General features: G+C 55.4%; 8 protein-coding genes across 8 annotated transcripts; 5 read left to right on the top strand and 3 right to left on the bottom strand.

The window, feature by feature from the left end:
* Window positions 1-844: 844 nt before the first annotated feature.
* BKA78DRAFT_252311 (survival protein sure-like phosphatase/nucleotidase) lies at window positions 845-2,126 on the top strand (the record flags this gene model as incomplete). The annotated part of the gene is made up of 3 exons (XM_066884723.1): window positions 845-1,046; window positions 1,097-1,574; window positions 1,622-2,126. 3 exons carry the CDS (start codon window positions 845-847, stop codon window positions 2,124-2,126), a joined length of 1,185 nt encoding a protein of 394 aa, XP_066743169.1.
* Window positions 2,127-2,256: 130 nt separating this feature from the next.
* On the top strand, window positions 2,257-4,953 carry BKA78DRAFT_145741 (uncharacterized protein). Its single transcript, XM_066882868.1, has 8 exons — window positions 2,257-2,425; window positions 2,504-2,553; window positions 2,606-2,640; window positions 2,723-2,798; window positions 2,854-3,073; window positions 3,124-3,656; window positions 3,710-3,782; window positions 3,828-4,953. The coding sequence occupies exons 1-8, from the start codon at window positions 2,386-2,388 to the stop codon at window positions 4,613-4,615; spliced, it is 1,815 nt and encodes a 604-aa protein (XP_066743168.1). The 5' UTR covers window positions 2,257-2,385; the 3' UTR covers window positions 4,616-4,953.
* A 103-nt stretch (window positions 4,954-5,056) lies between these two features.
* BKA78DRAFT_353431 (putative sarcosine oxidase) lies at window positions 5,057-6,620 on the bottom strand (the record flags this gene model as incomplete). Its single annotated transcript, XM_066891558.1, has 4 exons — window positions 5,057-5,884; window positions 5,975-6,213; window positions 6,376-6,459; window positions 6,515-6,620. 4 exons carry the CDS (start codon window positions 6,618-6,620, stop codon window positions 5,057-5,059), a joined length of 1,257 nt encoding a protein of 418 aa, XP_066743167.1.
* Window positions 6,621-7,063: 443 nt separating this feature from the next.
* On the top strand, window positions 7,064-9,883 carry BKA78DRAFT_331833 (small oligopeptide transporter, OPT family; the record flags this gene model as incomplete). The annotated part of the gene is made up of 8 exons (XM_066889918.1): window positions 7,064-7,347; window positions 7,405-7,642; window positions 7,694-8,045; window positions 8,093-8,567; window positions 8,712-8,973; window positions 9,027-9,260; window positions 9,334-9,607; window positions 9,672-9,883. The coding sequence occupies 8 exons, from the start codon at window positions 7,064-7,066 to the stop codon at window positions 9,881-9,883; spliced, it is 2,331 nt and encodes a 776-aa protein (XP_066743166.1).
* A 543-nt stretch (window positions 9,884-10,426) lies between these two features.
* Window positions 10,427-11,202, bottom strand: BKA78DRAFT_251863 (uncharacterized protein; the record flags this gene model as incomplete). The annotated part of the gene is made up of 2 exons (XM_066884685.1): window positions 10,427-11,107; window positions 11,158-11,202. The coding sequence occupies 2 exons, from the start codon at window positions 11,200-11,202 to the stop codon at window positions 10,427-10,429; spliced, it is 726 nt and encodes a 241-aa protein (XP_066743165.1).
* A 498-nt stretch (window positions 11,203-11,700) lies between these two features.
* BKA78DRAFT_230454 (cryptococcal mannosyltransferase 1-domain-containing protein) lies at window positions 11,701-13,012 on the top strand (the record flags this gene model as incomplete). Its single annotated transcript, XM_066883764.1, has 2 exons — window positions 11,701-12,120; window positions 12,362-13,012. Coding segments are annotated over 2 exons (1,071 nt in total), but the record flags the coding sequence as incomplete, so codon positions are not given.
* A 1,500-nt stretch (window positions 13,013-14,512) lies between these two features.
* On the bottom strand, window positions 14,513-16,077 carry BKA78DRAFT_296211 (uncharacterized protein; the record flags this gene model as incomplete). The annotated part of the gene is made up of 5 exons (XM_066886589.1): window positions 14,513-14,627; window positions 14,680-15,383; window positions 15,438-15,630; window positions 15,716-15,971; window positions 16,026-16,077. The coding sequence occupies 5 exons, from the start codon at window positions 16,075-16,077 to the stop codon at window positions 14,513-14,515; spliced, it is 1,320 nt and encodes a 439-aa protein (XP_066743163.1).
* An 820-nt stretch (window positions 16,078-16,897) lies between these two features.
* Window positions 16,898-17,962, top strand: BKA78DRAFT_251904 (uncharacterized protein; the record flags this gene model as incomplete). The annotated part of the gene is made up of 2 exons (XM_066884689.1): window positions 16,898-17,199; window positions 17,254-17,962. The coding sequence occupies 2 exons, from the start codon at window positions 16,898-16,900 to the stop codon at window positions 17,960-17,962; spliced, it is 1,011 nt and encodes a 336-aa protein (XP_066743162.1).
* Window positions 17,963-18,290: the final 328 nt, after the last annotated feature.

Genomic DNA, 18,290 nt, shown 5'->3' with positions numbered 1-18,290 from the left:
TCTCGAGTACGCCCCGTGTAGATGTGCAGTGATGGTGGCAGCAGTTGTGGCAAGGCTCGGCGATTTCTTCCTTCTCTCGATTCGTGATGATCTGGTTTGGCGATGAGGCGACAATTTCGACATGTGAATATACGAAGACGAGAAGCACCAAAAAGAAGCCTGGCCACTTGAATGCCTCTTCCTCTGTCCTCCTGGCGCACATGCGCTGCTCGAACACGTCCAGAGACAGCTCCCATCATGCCCACCACACACTTGCACCAAATGCTGGAAACCATTTAGTACCTACATATCTCCAAATCGCGAGCATAGTCTCAACAGGAACTGGTCCAGCGAGTAAGCATGCGTGGATGTCCATTTGGCCTGGTGGACGCAAGCGTGAACACTGCTCACGGCAACTCGGCAATCGCCTAACCAAGAGTTGCTTGAGACTGGGGGGCTTTAGCGGAGGTTCAGAGTTCGACTCTGGCCTTCGCTACTGTTCTGCCCTTTTGTTTTTTGCTTCCTTCTTCTTTGGTCATAGGTCTTTTTGGGCAGGTGCGGTGGATGGTGGCTTCCCCATGAAGCCAAAGTGCCTCTACGGAAAGATTTTGAGATGGACAGAAGAGCTGCACATCCACTAGATCAAAAATCAGCTTGCCATGAAAATCTCATTGGGTGTCCAAATGGGTAGTAGGCGATGCCGGGGTTGGTGTTGAGTTTGACGGGTCATCCGCCCTTAGCTCATCCCCGCAACGGGAACCATAGCTCCAGGGTTACCTGCGCAACAACTTGCAGGTCCATGTATTTCAACACCGTCCGAGCCGTCTCTTCGTTCTTTTCTTCCTCACACAGTCACTTGCCCATGATGCGATCTACACTCGCCTTTGCGGCTGCGGCTGCTTTTTCCTCGTTGCAAACCGGCCAGGCCTTGCGCATATTGCTCAACAACGACGACGGGTGGGCCAGCGCAAACATCCGAGAGACATATCGACAACTGCGAGAAGCTGGCCATGAAGTCCTTCTCGTCGCGCCCGTCGTCGACAACTCGGGCCAAGGCGGCAGAGTATGTTTCCCTTCCTCAAGCGTTCACGTCAGCTGCTCATGCAAGATTAGTCAGTCTTCACCAAGGAGGGCACCTTGATGGCCAACGGCGAATTCGACTCGGTCCTCAAGGGCGCACCCTCGCTGGGCCATGACAAGGATGATGTCAACATCTGGTACTACAACGGCACGCCGGCCGCCTGTACTTTTGTAAATCTCGACTTTGTCATGGGCGAGGTGTGGCCCAAGGTGGACGCGCCCGACCTGCTCGTCTCCGGTCCGAACGTGGGCCAGAATTTGGGAGGATTTTTGTATACGCTCAGCGGTACCATGGGCGCGACTACGGCGGCCGTCGGACGCGGAGTCCCCGCCATTGCCTTTTCTGCTGGGAGTAATGGCGGCCAGAGGAGCTACAAAGACGTGAAGAATCCGACGAGCGCTGGCTTGGATGATCCTGCTACCATCAGTGCGAATCTTACCGTCAGGTTCGTCCAGCAGCTGATTGCAAACACGCCCCAGGGCGACCGCCTTCTCCCGCTGGGATACGGAATAAGGTAGGTTCTGAAAGCAGCATTCTTCTCTTTCTGACGGCGCATTGCAGTGTAAATTATCCAGACATAACATCTTTCCAAGACAACAAGTGCATCGACCCTCCTTTTATTCGGACGCGCATGACCGGCGGAGCATATAGTACCAAGGCGATTTACGACAACTCCAGCGGAACGTTTTCAGGAGAAAACATCCTAGGCGTGGGGCTCAACACTTGCATCAACGGCAATTGCAGCCTGCGCGGAGAGACGGACGTCGCCCTCAAAGGGTGTGAGACGGCGGTGACAATCTTCAGCGTCGACTACGACGCGCCCGATGGAGCCGAGACGTCCAAGATTGAGGAGAGACTACGGCCTCTGGTGAGCAGTGGCTCGACGGCGGGAAATAACGACGTTAGTTTCATTGGATTCGATGGCTCCTTGAATGCGCGAGCTGACCAGAGCGATAGGCAAGTGCTCACGCGGCCACGTCGGCGAGTGACGAAAGCAAGGGAAGACGGCGAGGAAAATGGTTTTCTTTGCGGAGAGCACGTAGATCGAGTGGGAGGGACGAAATAAGACGGTGAAAGATGCGGCGCTCGGCCCGCAGTAGAGTAGATCAATAAATGCGGTTCGAGTGAGGAGTGCAAAGGTGGTGAAGATGTGCGGGCAGACGGCGAACAGGCCGTCGCAGTGACGGCGCCAAGCCCCACCCGGACCTCGTCCCATGGAGAGCTCCCCCAACTAGGCGGCAACAATTCAACCTAACCATCGCACTCGTCACTTGGTGATACCCTTTTCCTTCCTGATACCCGATCAACTCTTCCCTCATTTCTCCATGTTTCGCGCCCAGCAGAACCAGTTTGACGAGGTCGTCGGTTAGTGCTACACCTCCACTCCACCCCGCCGCCGCTCGCGGCCAGGCAGCTGCCGTGCTAACATCTCTGGATTCACAGTCAAGGCAACCGACGAGAACTTGACGAGCGAAAATTGGGAATACATTCTCGTATGCGACTCTCTCATGGTGCGAAACTGGCGTCCCGGCTAATATCGTGTAGGACGTTTGCGACAAGGTCGGTGCCACCGACAGCGGGTACGTTTCCACGAGTGCGATTTGGACGGATACACTCATAACGGAGCCTTGACATGGACTGACATGTACCCTTGTACGGCAGAGCCCGAGATGTCGTCGCCGCCCTCATCAAGCGTCTCGCGCATAGGAATGCCAACGTGCAGCTCTACACATTAGAGGTTGGCCCCCGGCACGGATACAACAGGGACAGGCGGCTGACATTTGGATTCACAGCTGGCAAATGCTCTCTCTAAAAACTGCGGTCTCAAGATTCACAAGGAGTTGGCTTCGAGGAGTTTCACCGATGCACTCCTTCGGCTGACAAACGACCGAAACACACACCAGCAAGTCAAGGCCAAGATCTTGGAGCGCATGGAAGAATGGACAGAAATGTTTTCCAAGAGCCCAGAGCTCGGTATCATGGAGCAGGCCTATATGAGGCTCAAGACACAAAGTAGCTCGCCATTCGCAAGTGCCGGACTTTGATGTACTGACTCCCAACAGACCCAACCCTGCGTCCCCCGTCGAAGCCCGGAAAGACGCAAATCACAGAGACGGACCGCGCAAAGGAGGAGGAAGAGCTGCAGATGGCTTTGGCCCTTTCACTCAAGGAAAACACTGTACCAGCGCCCGCCGCCGCCAAGTCGAATCAGCCAGCAGCCGCACCTGCGCAGACCCCTAGCCAGCCACCATCGCATGCCATTGCCTCTGGAACCACCGCTGCGACGGTGTCTCGTGTCCGCGCCCTATACGACTTCACTCCCTCTGAGCCAGGCGAGCTGGCGTTTCGCAAGGGCGACATTATTGCCGTACTGGAGTCGGTCTACAAGGATTGGTGGAAGGGATCTCTGCGTGGCCAAGTCGGCATTTTCCCTCTAAACTATGTCGAGAAGCTGCAGGATCCAACTAGGGAAGAGCTGGAAAGAGAGGCACAGATGGAGGCCGAAGTCTTTGGACAGATAAAAAACGTGGAGAAGCTGCTGGCGCTGTTGAGCACAACTTCAACAGCGGACGCGAGGGATAACGAGGAGGTCACGGTAAGTCGAGGGTTCGAGGCCGTCGCAGTTCAGCGTGACGCTAATATGCGCAGACATTGTACCACCAAGTGGTGGCGATACGACCAAAGCTGATTGAGCTCATTGGAAAGTACTCTCAAAAGAAGGGTAAGTTTGCTGTTGATCCTTCTGGTCATATCTAACCTGCATCAGACGACTTTACGCAACTGAATGAAAAGTTCATCAAGGCACGGCGAGACTATGAAGCGCTTTTGGAGGCATCCATGTCTCAAGCCGGCCAGCCTGGCTACGGTCGACCGCCATTTGGTTATGCAGGTCCACCTCCGGGAGCACCATACAACGCATACGCGGCCCAAGGACCTCCGCAGCAAGACCCGCAACAGCGCTACTATTCTCCTGGCCCGGCCGGTGGCTACCAGCCGCCGCAGAATGCGCCTACGCCCTTTTTCATGGTTGCGCCTGGTCAAACTCCATCGGCACCGGGAGTCAGCAGCCCTACGCCTGCAACCAGTGACCCGTACGCTCAGCAGCAGCGCGTAGCTTCTGGAGGCCGTCCGCAGTCGATGGCATACCCGCACGAGATGGCAGCCAACAGCCCCGTGGAAACGCGACCGCAGCCACAGCAGCAACCCTACGAATCATACCAACCGCAGCAGACGCAAGCTGGCGCGCAATCCTACCCCGCGCAAGCACCGCCACAGCAACACCAACAACCATCCGCTCCTTACGACTCTCCTTCCGCATATCAATCGCAACAGACTCCCGGTGGCCCGTCTGATCCGTATCAGCAGCAACAGCAAGCACCACCGCAACCGTCTCAACCTCCGCCAGCAGTCCCTGGTTCCTCGAGCCCTGCGCAGACCTACGTTGCGTACCAGGCGTATCAACCGCCGGCGCAGCAGCAGCCGCAGATGTGGAATCAGGGCCCGTCGGCGCCGCCAGTGGGAGGCAGAGACGAGGCGGAGGGGTTCTACAGGTAGAGTGGACTGCGGACGGAAGTTGGGGCAGCAGATGTAGGTAAGATGGCCCAAAGACAGATCGTTGAATGATCGACGAAGGCGGAGGTCAGGAGAGAGAATTTGCATGTATTGAGGCTGGTTTTGCCTTTACTTCCTTCCATTCCCTTCACCTACATCATTATCCTTGACTTTTTTTCCTTGAGCAATGTATTTCTTAAAGGAAAATGTCTCCTGCTACTCATGAGGGAAAGTCAGACATGTGTCTGAGCAGCGGAAAATGTCATGTCAACACCATTCTTCTCTCTCATCACCCTTGAATTACATCTCCAATAATAGTGATTCTCGAGTGAGATACGAGAATGCGAGTGTGGCCGTCAACATGGTAGGTCTTTCTTATTCTCCCTTACGAATGGTTTTGCTATACTAACCAGTTGAGACGAAGCCATCCACTATACCATCCCATCATAGCTTGCTGTGTTTCACGCCACTCTTCTCAACCTCACTTCTCACCCCCATGCCCACCTCCCTCAAATCCTTGACCCGCTCACCCGGCCTCGAGTCATCATGTCCCCACTTCCTGTCCTGCAGCCTCCACTCATCCTTCAACCCCCTGGGCTTACCCTCGAGCGCATCGACAATGTAGCTCCCCATGGTCGGCAAGAACTTGAACGCATGCCCGCTATCCCCCGTCGCCAGCAACATCTGCGGGAACTGCGGGTGCCGATCGATGAGAAAGTGGCGATCCGCGGTATCGGTGCACCAGCAAATGGACGTGCCGACAATGGGGCGGCCAGAGAACTGCGGCAGCACGGCGTCGACGAGGCGCCGCATACCGGCGAGCGCCTCAGCAGGAATCGACTCGTCTGGGTGCTCGCTGGCGTAGTATGGCACCGACGTGTCGACGGTCTTCCCACCCTCGCCGCGCCGCGACACGCGGTACTGGTACCCCTGGAACTCGTTGCAGATCTTGATGCGGCGCGTCTCGGGGTCGGGCTCGAAGAAGAAGCCCAGCTCGCGGTTGTCGACGACGGGGCAGCCGGCGAAGGCCGCGAGCTCTGCGTCGCTGCATTCGAGGTGGCCTAGCGTCCAGCATTTGCTCCAGAGGTGTGGGGAGAGGAGCGAGGGTAGGATGCCCGGGGAGGCGGCGCCGGTGCACAGGATGTAGTGCGAGGCGGTGTGCGTTTCTCCTGAGGCGACGGTGATGCCGAGGAGTTCGTTGGAGGGGGAGAGGGCGAGCGATGTCATCTGCCCAGAGGGCCCGCCGATGAATTTGACGCCGAATTTGGCGGCCTGTAGGTGGTAAGATTTGGGTACATTTTGGGCAGGGTGACTAGTGGACAAGAGGAGCCAAAGACAAGGAGCAAAAGCAGGACCACTCACCTCACTCCCAACTTTTTCCAATGCTTTCCGCGCGTGAGCCCAGCCGGCTTGGGGATTCCAATACCCTTTCCACTCGTCGATGCCCCTCGCCTGGGCGAGCTGGGGGACGTGCTTGACGACGTCTTCTTTGCACTCGACAAACTCGACGCCCTTGGCTTGGTTGCGGTCGACCAAGTTCTGGTATGCTTGCCGCAGACGGCGAGCTGCCTCGGGGTCCCCCGACGTTGTGACGAGCCATCCTAATGAGAAATTAGTGACGAAGCTTGCGGCAGTAAGAGGTGCAGCTACTCGCCTGTTTCGTGGAAAATCCCATCAAACATGGGTTGGCGCCATGCTTGTATAGCTTCAATAGCTAGAGTCGAGTTAGCTTGTCCTTCACTTTGTTCGAGGTCAGTACAAACCCATTTCCGAGTACAGTTCTTCATCATATTCGGTCCGTATTATTTTGTTCAAATCATAGGCGGCAGAGTCAACAGAAGGGAATGCTGTCGAGTGCGTCAGTGATATGATGGGAACTCGTGTGGCGCGGATTAAACGTACGTCTCTTGTCTATGCACGTAACATTCGTGTAGCCCCTCTTTGCCAATTCCAAGGCCGTCGAGGCTCCCCACGTGCCGCTACCAATTACCAGGATTGACTCGTTCATTTTTGAGTCCTCAGAATGATTATTTGGGGATGCCGTTGCGAAGTGACGGTTATGTAGTTACGCGGGAGAGCGGGCCAGCCACGCGAGCAGTCGACCCCTGTCGAGCACCGCGATTGGCTTTTCGCTTGCACCTTCCAGCGGACCCCGACAGAGCACCTCAACGCCACCGGATAGCAGAAACCTCCCCATCTCCAACTCACGCGCCCACCTCGAACAATCAAAAGATTAGCCAACGGATTCCCAATGCAGATAGGCTTCGTTCGCACTTGGCCCGACGGCTGCCGGAAAACCGCGTCGCCTGGTTCATGTATAAGAGCTTATTCCCTCCCGTTGGTGATATGGCGCGGTCCTCGCGCATGCAACTATAACCCCACATCTGGACGGGTTCCCCGTAGTAGTCCTCCTCACCCAGCACCATCATGAGCTTCAACAACCACGCGGCAATGGATAACGATGTGGAACCAAAGCGGCCGCCGACTGCAGTCGACGATGAGGAGAGCACCAACAAGGAGCCGCGCGTTGGTATCAGCAAACTTCTGTCGACGCGGTCGAGGGCCGAGGCCGAAGAGGCGACGGCTGCTGCCATTGAGCACATTGAAGAAGAGTACACCATTGATTCGGACAACTCTCCAGTTCCAGAGGTCCGCGCCAATGTTCCAAACACGGACGACGTTCATCTGCCTGTGTCGACTTTCCGCATGTGGTTTCTTGGTATTCTGTTTACGATGTGAGTATAACACGGAGCATGACAGAGAAATCACGGAAGTGCTGATCGATTGTGTAGACTGGGCGCCGGGATCAATCAATTCTTCAGCATGCGCTATCCCAGTGTCACAATCACCTCGCTTGTAGCGCAACTGATTGCGTTCCCGCTTGGATGCTTCCTTGCCAAAACGCTCCCGGTCAAGACGTTCCGTGTTTTTGGCTGGAGCTTCACGCTTAACCCGGACCATGAATTCAACATCAAGGAGCACGCAGTCATCACCATCATGTCCAACCTCAGCTTTGGCGGAAGTTCCTGGGTGCGTTTGTCGCGGCGCCAATGGCACGAGACGAGAGACTAACCGAGATAGGCAACCGACATCATCCAAGCCCAAAAAGCAAAGCCATTCTACAACGTCCAAGCACCGACAGGCTACCAATTCCTGCTTGGGCTCTCGATGCAGCTTTTTGGTCTGGGCTTGGCCGGCTTGTGCTACAGGTTCCTCGTCGAGCCACCGCACATGGTGTGGCCCCAGACGCTCGCCAATGCGGCGCTCTTCGAGACCTTGCACAGCCGCGCCAACCCCGAGGCGGATGGCTGGAGAATCACTCGGTACAAGTTCTTCTTGTACATCTTTGTCGGTGGCTTCTGCTGGTACTGGTTCCCCGGCTTCATCTTTACTGGGCTTTCGACGTTTGCCTTCATCTGCTGGGCTGCTCCAAGTAAGCATCTTTCCGGTCTCCGAGAAATTTGACTAACGTTTTGCCAGACAACAAAGTCGTCAACAATCTCTTCGGAATGAGCACCGGTCTTGGATACATGCCCATCACGTTCGACTGGAGCCAAATCGCGTACAACGGCTCGCCCCTGGTCGTTCCCTTCTACTGCCAGGCCAACGTCTTTGCTGGCTGGCTCTTCCACTTTGCCCTCGTCGCGCCGATCCTCTACTACACCAACACGTGGTGGACGAGCTACATGCCGCTTTCTGGCTCCGACAGCTACGACAACACCGGATCCACGTACAACGTGACCAAGATTATTGACAACAAGGCAAACTTTCTTGTCGACAATTACAAGGCGTATAGCCCGGTTTTCCTGCCTGCCACATTTGCCCTATCCTATGGTGTGTCGTTTGCAGTTATGGCGTGCTTGCCCGTCCACACGTTCTTGTACCATTTCAATGATATGGTGCAAGCTTTCCGGGGAACTGATAAGAAGGATGTGCATGTGCGAATGATGAAAAAGTAAGTCTAGCTTCATTGTTGTGTTGTCGATGTTCGTCGAATCCTCTGTCAACCAACTTGACCCCTGAAATCCCCCTTTCAACTTCTCCATAACAGGACACAAATGGCTTCCCCACTGGATCTTTGCTGACCGTCTGCTCATAGCTACACAACGGTGCCTTGGTGGTGGTTCGGCATCATGACCGTCATCGTCCTCATCGTCACTATCATAACTCAAGAAGTTTACGACACCGAAATGCCCGTGTGGGGTATCTTTGTCGCCTTTGGAATGGCCATCGTCTACATCATCCCAGTCGGAACCGTCTACGCCATTGCAAATCTCAACTCCAACGTTTTGACGGTGCTCGGCGAGATTATCTCCGGATACCTCCTCCCGGGCAAGCCCATTGTCATGCTGATTTTCAAGGCAAGAGAACACACAGCCCTTTGAAATCGCATCTTACTGAACTTCGTACACAGTTCTACGCCTACTCGGCTTTATCGCAAGCTATGAATTATCTCAGTGACATGAAGCTTGGCTTGTACATGAAGATTCCCCTGCGGACGCTCTTCATCGCGCAGCTGTCTGCCTGCATCGTGGGCACTATAGTTCAAAACTCGGTTGTGATTTGGATGCTTGGCCACATCAAGGGAATATGCGAATCCGACCAGTCAAACGGGTACACATGCCCACAAGGTCGCGTCAACTTCACCGTAAGCCGCCTTCCCCCTTCCCTTACCAGCCGATCTGTTACCCCAGCAGAACCACTCAACTCACTCATCGCAGTCTTCCATCATCTGGGGCGCCATCGGGCCGTCGCGCATGTACAGCACGGGCAAGATCTACAGCGGCCTGCTGCACTTCTTCTGGATCGGCGCCTCGCTGCCCGTCATCAGCTACTTCCTCAAGAAGAAGTTCCCGCGCAACGGCTTGTTGAAGGCGATTCACTGGCCGCTGTTCTTCGCCGGCACGGGCAACTTGCCGCCCGCCACGGGCATCAACTATAGCACGGCGTTTGTCGTGTCGTACATCTTTAACCGCCATATCAAGAAGCGCTTCCGTAAGTCATCTACCGTCATCAAACCCCGTTCTTTTTCCTGTATGTGCTAACCACCAATTGCCAGCGCACTGGTGGGCCAAATACAACTACGTCCTGTCGGCGGCCCTCGACTCGGGCGTCGCCGTCTCGGCCATCGTCCTCTTCTTCACCGTCATCTTCCCCGGCGCCACCCTCAGCTGGTGGGGCAACACGGCGTCGGACAACACGGTTGACGGCAAGGGAACGCCCTGGAAAGAGCTCGCTCCCAACTCGACGTTTGGCCCGGCTTCCTGGTAGTGGTCAGGTAGCTTCGGGGCTTGTTGGGCGATCTTTTCTTTATCTCTTTTTATTGATCTTTTGCCGGCGGCGCTCTTCTGATGCAAAAAGGGGTCGTTGGTGTGGTTGGATTGATGTTGTTTGCTGTGTGTACAAGTTGATGTGATGGATATGCCATGGGTGTGAACAGGCATCTTCTACAATCGCTATCGTCATTGCGCACTTGATGTCTACTGCATGAGCATGTGCTTATTTGATTGTGCTGACATATTGGACGTTGCTTGGCCTAATTGATGACGCATTTGCATATACAGATCCTAGTCGATGTAAGTCAAAGTCTCCCCATTCGAGATATGTACAAGCTTCGACGTCAAACCAGGTGGTTGGCCGCGGCGCCTTCCGCGGAACAAGCGCTTGCGCATGTGCGAGTCAAGATGGAGTATAATTAAGCTACGAGAGAAAAAACCGAGAAGGTCCGAACGCTCAAAACGACAATGACAGTGGTATCACAAGAGCTCATTACGGAAACGCCTGCAATGGAGACGACTTCGATGGAGCATCACCTCACTTTTGCTCCTGAAGCTTCCACTCAGTACGGCCCAACCTCACAATGTCGCTTCCGCCAAGGACCCAGACGCCTTTGTCGTGCTTCCCTTCGACGCACAGCTCGCCGGCGTGGACAGCGGCCCTCGCAATGACCTCGGCGTCCTGGGCCCAAAAGTCCTTGAGGCTGTTGGAGACGCACCCGGCGAAGCCGGCCACCTTCCTAATGGCAAACTCGGCCGGTCTGCTGTCTTCTCTCGAGCCAACGATCAAGCCCGGCCGCAGGATGACCGTGTGGTCGAAGCCCAGCGCCTTGACGGCCTCCTCGAGCTCGCCCTTCATCTTGGGATATGCGCCGTAGCCGGAGGGGTTGGCGCCCGCCGTCGACACGAGCACGTACGTCGTGACGCCGGATTCCTTGGCCGCTTTGGCCAAGGCGAGGTTGAGGTCGTAGTCAATGGCGCGCTGCTTGTCGACTCCGCCAGCCTGCGCACGTGTGGTTCCCAGGGCGGAGAAGAAGATGCTGGGTTGCGGGGCGGGCGAAGGCATCAGCGATGGCCATTTGGCCGTGTCCTGGGTTGTGGCGGGGTCGGCGGGAATGGTGGAGAGCTTGGGAGACTCTTGCCGCAGCCTACGCCGCGCAAAAGCTGAGACTTGCGAAAATGCGGGATGGTGGACGAGGGTGTTGAGGATGTTGCCGCCCTGAAGAAGCTGTTAATAAAAGTAGTTGTTTGATGATGGAATGGACGTACGACGAGGCCGGTCGAGCCAGCGATGAACGCGTTGATGTTGGACATTGTGTGCGGTCAATGGAACTGTTGGACAATGGATAATTGGATTCTGGTCGAGGCGGGCAAGACTCTGCTGATGTTTTTAAAGGCAGACGCGATGATAAAAGCTCAGCGGGGAAAGTAATCGACCTCTCAGGCAGCCCACCGATGACGCGCGCGACAGGGCCGAGCCGGACGGTTTTAAGCGGAGTTTCCACCCCTGTTCCCTAACCACCACCCAAGAACGGACATCCCAGCGCGACCTGGGCTGTGTCCCCAAAGGCCGCGCAACGTACGGCACCACAACGACAACATCTCCATTGACCATGGAGCTGGAGCATCTCCAACACCATGCTCCTCCCCCGACGATACGCCCGCCTCTCGCGTCTTCCGCGCACCCTCCTCTTCGACATCCTGCCCCTTTTCCTCGTCGTCTACGCCGTCCTTGAGGTGCTTTGGATTCGGGCCAACCTCGACGCCGCTGATATCGCTGCCAAGGCCTCGTCGGTCGTCACGCCCAAGGGAGAAAAGATCTTTATCTCTAGCATACACCTGCATGACGAGCAGCTGCTGCGATGGCATTGGAATAAAGCTCTCCTGGCGCTCGTGGAATCCTTGGGTCCAGAAAATGTTCATGTCTCCATATACGAAAGCAACAGCTTGGACAATACAAAGGGAGCTCTCCGGGAGCTAGGGGACGATTTGGAGAAGATTGGCGCTAAGCATACAATCGAATTGGATGAGACTACACGCCCGGACACTTTGAGGGCTGGTAACCCGGAGACCGATCCTGGATATGTCATGACTTCGCGGGGAGAGAAAGAACTCAGACGCATACCGTACTTGGCCAAGTTGAGAAACAAGACCTTAAAGCCTCTGGAGGATCTGGAAAAGGATGGCCAGAGGTTCGACAAGGTTGTCTTTCTCAATGACGTAGTGTTCAAGGTAAACAATCAGCACAACATCGCCTCAGTAGGCCGCAAAAAAAGTTGTCAACTTCGAGGCTCAGCAGCAAAGGGTCAGTGGCTCTCGAGGAGCATTCAAGCCCCTTGTGGTCACAAGCTTTGCGCACCTGAGCTCGCCCTCGGAAGATAGCTACAGGGAGCACCTCTGCACTGCCTTGGAGTTGATATTCCTTTTATGCCGCGGCTGCCATTTACATCATGCTAAACCTTTCCATCCATAGGCCGAAGACGTCATCACGCTCCTAGCCACCAACAGCGGCAAATACGCTGCCGCATGCGCGCTCGACTTCAAAGTGGCCCCGCTCTTCTATGACACCTTCGCCCTTCGCGACGCAGATGGCCACGAGCCGCTCTCAATCAGCTTCCCGTACTTCCGCTCGGCAACCTCGCGCCGCGCCCTCACGAGCGGCAACCCGGTGGTCCCCGTGTCGAGCTGCTGGAACGGCATCGTCGCCATGGACGCCGCGCCATTTTACACCGTGCTCAAACAGCTGCGGTTCCGCGGTTTCGACGACGGCCTGGCCAAGGAGCACGTTGAGGGCAGCGAGTGCTGTCTCATCCATGCGGACAATCCGTATTCACGCGCCCACGGCGTGTTTGTCAATACGGCCGTGCGCGTCGCGTATAACAAGGACGCGTACGAGGCCGTGAATCCGGAGAATGGGCCCTGGGTGTCGTCGTGGGATATTTTGAAGGGCATGTGGAAGAATAGATCGATGAGGCTGCTGAAGTTTGCGGGAGATAGAAAGGAGTTGGCGGTCAAGGCGAGGGTGAAGCATTGGGAGAAGATTAGTGGGAAAGACGAGCCCGGAGATTATTGCGCCATTGACGAGATGCAGGTTCTTCGGATGGACGGCTGGGCTCACGTCTGAGCTAAGTCGTGGCACATAAGACACTTGATTATTACAGAGAAACATGGACGAAATCCAAATTGAAAAACCGCGACTAGTGAGCTCTTGAGCGCCTCTCCCACGTGAAACTAAGAAGCAACAAAGTCCTTTGATGGAGTCATAGGGAGCATTCAGATGCCTGCATCGCGGAAAAGGGAGGTTCTTGGTGCTGTGGGTGACAAGTGACTTGCAGCGAAAGTTGTAGTGACGCTGTCTATTCCATCTTTCTCAACTTGACCGCCGCCACCACCACCCCTCCTCCATCGCCTCTCCTCGACCGCTGCTACTGCTACTGCCACAAAGGATCAGCCGTGAGTACCTGCCTTGAAAGATACCCCAGAGACAAAAGCCCTCACCTACCACTATTGTGTTGGAATCGACCGCCCGCTTGCGAGCTCCCGACTTATCACCTCTCACCTTCGCAAATTAACGTCAGTTCCAGGTCCGCTTCCACCACCGAAATCCACGTCTGCCCCGCCAGTCCCATTGCCCTTGTTGAAATTCTTCTTCCTGCCGCCAACGAACCCGTCCCTAACCCGTCCCCTCCTCCCTCCGACCACGATCAGTCGCCTTGCCCGTCTCCCCGGAGCCCTCGCGGGCAGCCACTGCAAAAGAAACAGAAGACGATGGAGAGCCAATACAGGGTGCTTGCGCCACCCGCTTTCTTGGTGGAGGCGCGTCGGGAAATTTACACGCTGTCCGAACTTGTGGAAATGGGTTGCGCGCTGGGTCTGCCCTATCAAAGGATGCAGAAGGTCATTGACATGATGTACATGACGAATAAGACCTATCTCTAGTAAGCGATGCAGGTACGTATTGTGTTCACCCACGTATTATTCATTCTAACAGCCATGGTAGGTAATCCTGCTGCTTAATGATTATCCCACGATATTCTCGGGTCGAGGCTAGGTAGGTAGCAAATGGAAAATGGCAGAAACGTTGGCTGCTTCTTGTCTCATTCACGTCGAAGGCGTCTGAATGCTCCCTAGCTGGGTGTTGCATCACATCCAGACCCCCCGTCTCAATCTATACAAAATTCAATTTTTGAAAAAGGTGCGCTCGCTGGCGCATTGGACAACCGATTGCTCGCATCATTCTCAACCCTGAAGTACTCCGCCCACCCGCTCAAATACCCATCCGGCCCTGAGGCATATTGAAGAAAATGAAAAGAAAGATCTCAAGCCCCACTCAGTTTTGCAATCCAAAATAGACGCTCAGAAAAGGAAAGAGGGAAGAGGTATCCCACAGTGCCACCAAAGGGGGTTGACAAGGTCGCGCGGCACCCGGGGAGTGTCGAAACCGACTGATGGCGTGTGTTGAAAGTGAGCACTCAAGCAACCCTTGCCCTGCCTTGCAGTTGACGTTCCCTGTGCGGCCCATTACTGCGACGGACCCCTTACCCCGGACACACTTCGACACTGGTTCTTACAGGTTCGATTTTCTGGCTTCGTGTCAGCCCGCGCAAGATCCTGTTTGCAGGACTCATGCTACTGACACTCCGGCAGACGCAGCCTCCATGCCGAGTTGGGGCGCCTCGGCGCTCTTGCCCCTGGCCTTTTCGAGGACCAGCGTGCGGACGTGCTGCTTCATGTCGTACCTTCCAAGGATGTTAGCCTGATTCTTTCAAGGTCGGAAAATGGGAAACTTACTCGTTCATCTCCTCAATCGTCAGCTTTCCAGTCTCGTTGGCAACCTTGTATCGCACGCTGTTCTTGTTGCTCGAGAAACCGATGCGCTCCGAGATGTTGACGCGCGCCCTCGCGCTAGCCTCCTGCACACGGGTTGCGCGGGGCTTCCTGACCTCCTCGTACATCTTGAGGCCCGCGTTGACGTCCTGAGTAAAGGAGAACTCGGGGCCAAAAATGATGCCCAGAGCGGCGGCGTCTTCGATGGCCTGGCAGGCACCCTGGCTCTGATCCGGCATCATGGGGTGGCTGGCATCGCCCATGATGCAAGTACGGCCAGACTGCCAGTGCGGGTACGGCTGGTGGACAAACAGGCGCCACGGCTTGATGTCCTCGGAGTTGCGGAAGAGCTCGAGGAGGCGGGGGTCGAGGTCGGGGTACGGCGACAGGATTTCCTCAACCGTGGCTGTGTAGTTCCAGCCCTCACCGCCGTGCTTGCTCTTGGCCGTGGGGAAGAAGCAGTAGAATGAGTTGATTTCGCCCTCGCGGCACGGCGAGTAGACGATCTTGTCGATGCCGTCGCCGCCCCAGAATTCGATGGCAGAGTTGGGCGTCAGATCCAGGAGACCCAGCCGGTGCACATCTTCGGTCTTGACGATGCAGTGCAGACATGTCGAGTCGGACAGCTTGCGGTCGGGGACGATGCCGAGCGTTTTGCGGACTGCGGACTAAGGGGGTTGTTAGCTGGGGAAACCTCGGGAGACTTTTTCAGGGGGGCTTACGCCGATGCCGTCGGCGCCGACAATGAGGTCGTGTTGTGCAACTACGCCGTTCTCGAAGAAGATGAGGCCCTTTTCGTGGTCGATCTCCTGGCACTTGTGGTTCACCTTCAGCACCGCGGGGATGCCTTCGCCTTCACCTGTCGCGGACTTCATCAACATCTCGTGCATGTTGACTCTGTGGAACATGTTGTACCTGGCAAACATTTAGTAATCGATCAAAAAGAAGGAAGGGAACGCAAAAAAAAAAAGGCTCGGGAAGGGGTATCAGGGCGACTTACACGTTGCCCCATCGGTCCTTGTAGTCGCTCAAGTCGTACACGTCTTGCACTGCGCCAGTCTTCCAGTCGTGGAGAATCAACTTTTGCAAGATGACAGGCCGGCCGATGGGGACGTCGACGCCCCAGTCCACAAGCCATTGCGTGCCGTTGGCCGCACAACTGATTGAGGCACCAACTTCTCCCGCAAAATCAGCGCGCTCGTAAATCGTGACCTTGTGTCCTGCTCTCCGCAGCGAGGTGGCTGCGGCAAGACCACCTAGATTTGTTGTCAGCTTTTATTTCTGGAGGGCAAGGTTTGGAGTGTGCTTACCGATACCACCACCAACGACCGCAACGTCCAGCTGTGTCCAAGTTGCTGCCATGACGAAGAAATGTGCTTGTCAACTCTAGAAGAGACTTGATTGAGATGGTGTTTGACAAAGTTTCCGAAGGACGCGACGAGCACTGCTCAATATAGTCTTACGCTCAGTCATCTGCGCCATTCTTAAATCGGCCAACGACCACATGCCTAGTCTAGCCTTGCGGATTCTTTCGATGCTCGACCCAACAGCTACTCATCGTCGACAAGCTTATCTCGCGTGGTAAAGCGCGTTCGCGCCGCCGCGGGGATATTAGCCGCACATAGGCCGCGTGAAGCCGTGGCGGCGGCTAACGCACTTTGGCGGCGGCTGTCGCACTCGCTCATTGACGCAAACGTTTTGACTTTGCCCGCTTTCCCTCCCCTCGACGCACATGACAAGAGGGTCAGACTCTCCCTGGCTCCTTCGGCTGACCTACCGGACCTCGCTCGCTGGAGCCATCTTCCTGGGCGGCGCGCCAATGAAGCTTGACTTGGGGAACCCCACGTCTTCCCCGGACTCTGGCTTGCGCCCGCCCCGTCCGACACACACGCGGAACGCGTATTCCGCGGGGCAAGCGCACGGCAATGCGGATGATGTGCTTGCTAAGTGTGAATGTGATGAGTGGGATTGGATTGGACCGGCCGGTCAACATGGTGCTGTTTCCAAGGAACGATGGACTGGGGGAGGAGGAGCTCCAAGGTTAGCTGGTTAAAAGAGTTTGGTCGTCCACGTTGGCGTCTTCTCTTGCATCAACTTGCGCTTCCACGACACCTGTCAGTCTTGCCAAATAATTGAATTCCCTTTTCAAACACAACTCCATCTTTCGAATCAATTGCACAACATGAAGGGCAAAATCGCTCTCGAAGAAGCCTTTGCGCTGCCGCGCTTTGCAGAGAAGACGCGCTGGTGGGCGGGCCTCTTTGCTGTCAACCCGGACAAGCACGCCCGCGAGATGAATGACATTGCCGACATCCGGATCCAAAAGATGGACCAGCATGATGTGGGCTTCACAATTCTCAGCTACACGGCGCCTGGTGTTCAAGACATCTGGGACCGCAAGGAAGCAGAGGCGCTGGCGACGGAAATCAACGACTATGTCGCATACCAGGTCAAGGCAAAGCCGGACCGTTTCGGAGCATTCGCGTAGGCTTCCCATCTTCTAGTGGCAGACAGCGTGGGGACTGACGAAAATGGTAGCACCCTGTCGATGCATGACCCAGTACAAGCAGCCGCTGAACTGCGCCGCTGCGTCAAGAGTTATGGCTTCCTCGGCGCACTCGTCAACGACACGCAGCGGGCAGGCCCAGACGGAGACGAGATGATCTTCTACGACGGGCCCGAGTGGGACGTCTTTTGGTCCGAGGTCGAGGCATTGGATACCAAGTTCTACCTCCACCCCAGGAATCCCACCGGCACAATGTACGAGAAGCTCTGGGCGGATCGCAAGTGGCTGGTGGGGCCGCCACTCTCATTTGCGCAGGGCGTCAGTCTGCACCTGTTGGGTATGGTGACCAACGGCGTCTTTGATCGCCACCCCAAGCTCCAGGTCATCATTGGACATCTTGGGGAGCATCTTCCCTTCGACTTGTGGCGAATCAACCACTGGTTTGAGGATGTGAAGAAGCCGTTGGGCCTGAGCTGCAAGAAAACCATAAGGGAGTACTTTGCGGAGAATATTTGGATCACTACTTCCGGCCACTTTTCGACGCCGACCCTCAACTACTGTCTGCAGGAGGTGGGCGCCGACAGGATCCTTTTCTCGATTGACTATCCATTTGAGTCGTTTGAGGATGCGTGTTCGTGGTACGACGGCGTTGGTCTGAATGAGATTGACAAGAAGAAGATTGGCAGAGACAATGCGAAGGCGCTGTTCAAGCTGGGAAAGTTCAAGGACTCTGAGGCGTGAACTTGTGGAAAGAAAAATATGCGGATTTAGATGACTGTTTGTTTACGAAAATTTGAGACGATATTTCCGATGTCAAAATGAAATCTTGTAGCAACATAACATGATGTCAATACCTCCAGGAGTGCACATGAGGTGGATGTTTTGCTGCTTCGTCTCTGACTTGTCCTGGGAGGCGATTTTTTGCGGTCAGTTGTAAGTCCATGGGTTGTCCATTTTTGTTGTCATGGGTGGGCCACCACTTATGCACCGAAGCTTCGATTGGCCCGTCAACGGCAGAGCGTCGTGAAGAACTGATAAGGCGGACTCCGCATTTTGATAAGCAACAACC

The sequence above is a fragment of the Phyllosticta capitalensis genome (assembly GCF_038381095.1).
Source record: "Phyllosticta capitalensis strain CBS 128856 chromosome Unknown BKA78scaffold_6, whole genome shotgun sequence".
Classification (NCBI taxonomy): Eukaryota; Fungi; Ascomycota; class Dothideomycetes; order Botryosphaeriales; family Phyllostictaceae; genus Phyllosticta; species Phyllosticta capitalensis.
Note: the sequence above shows the minus strand (reverse complement) of the source record. Positions and strands in the feature narration are given on the sequence as shown.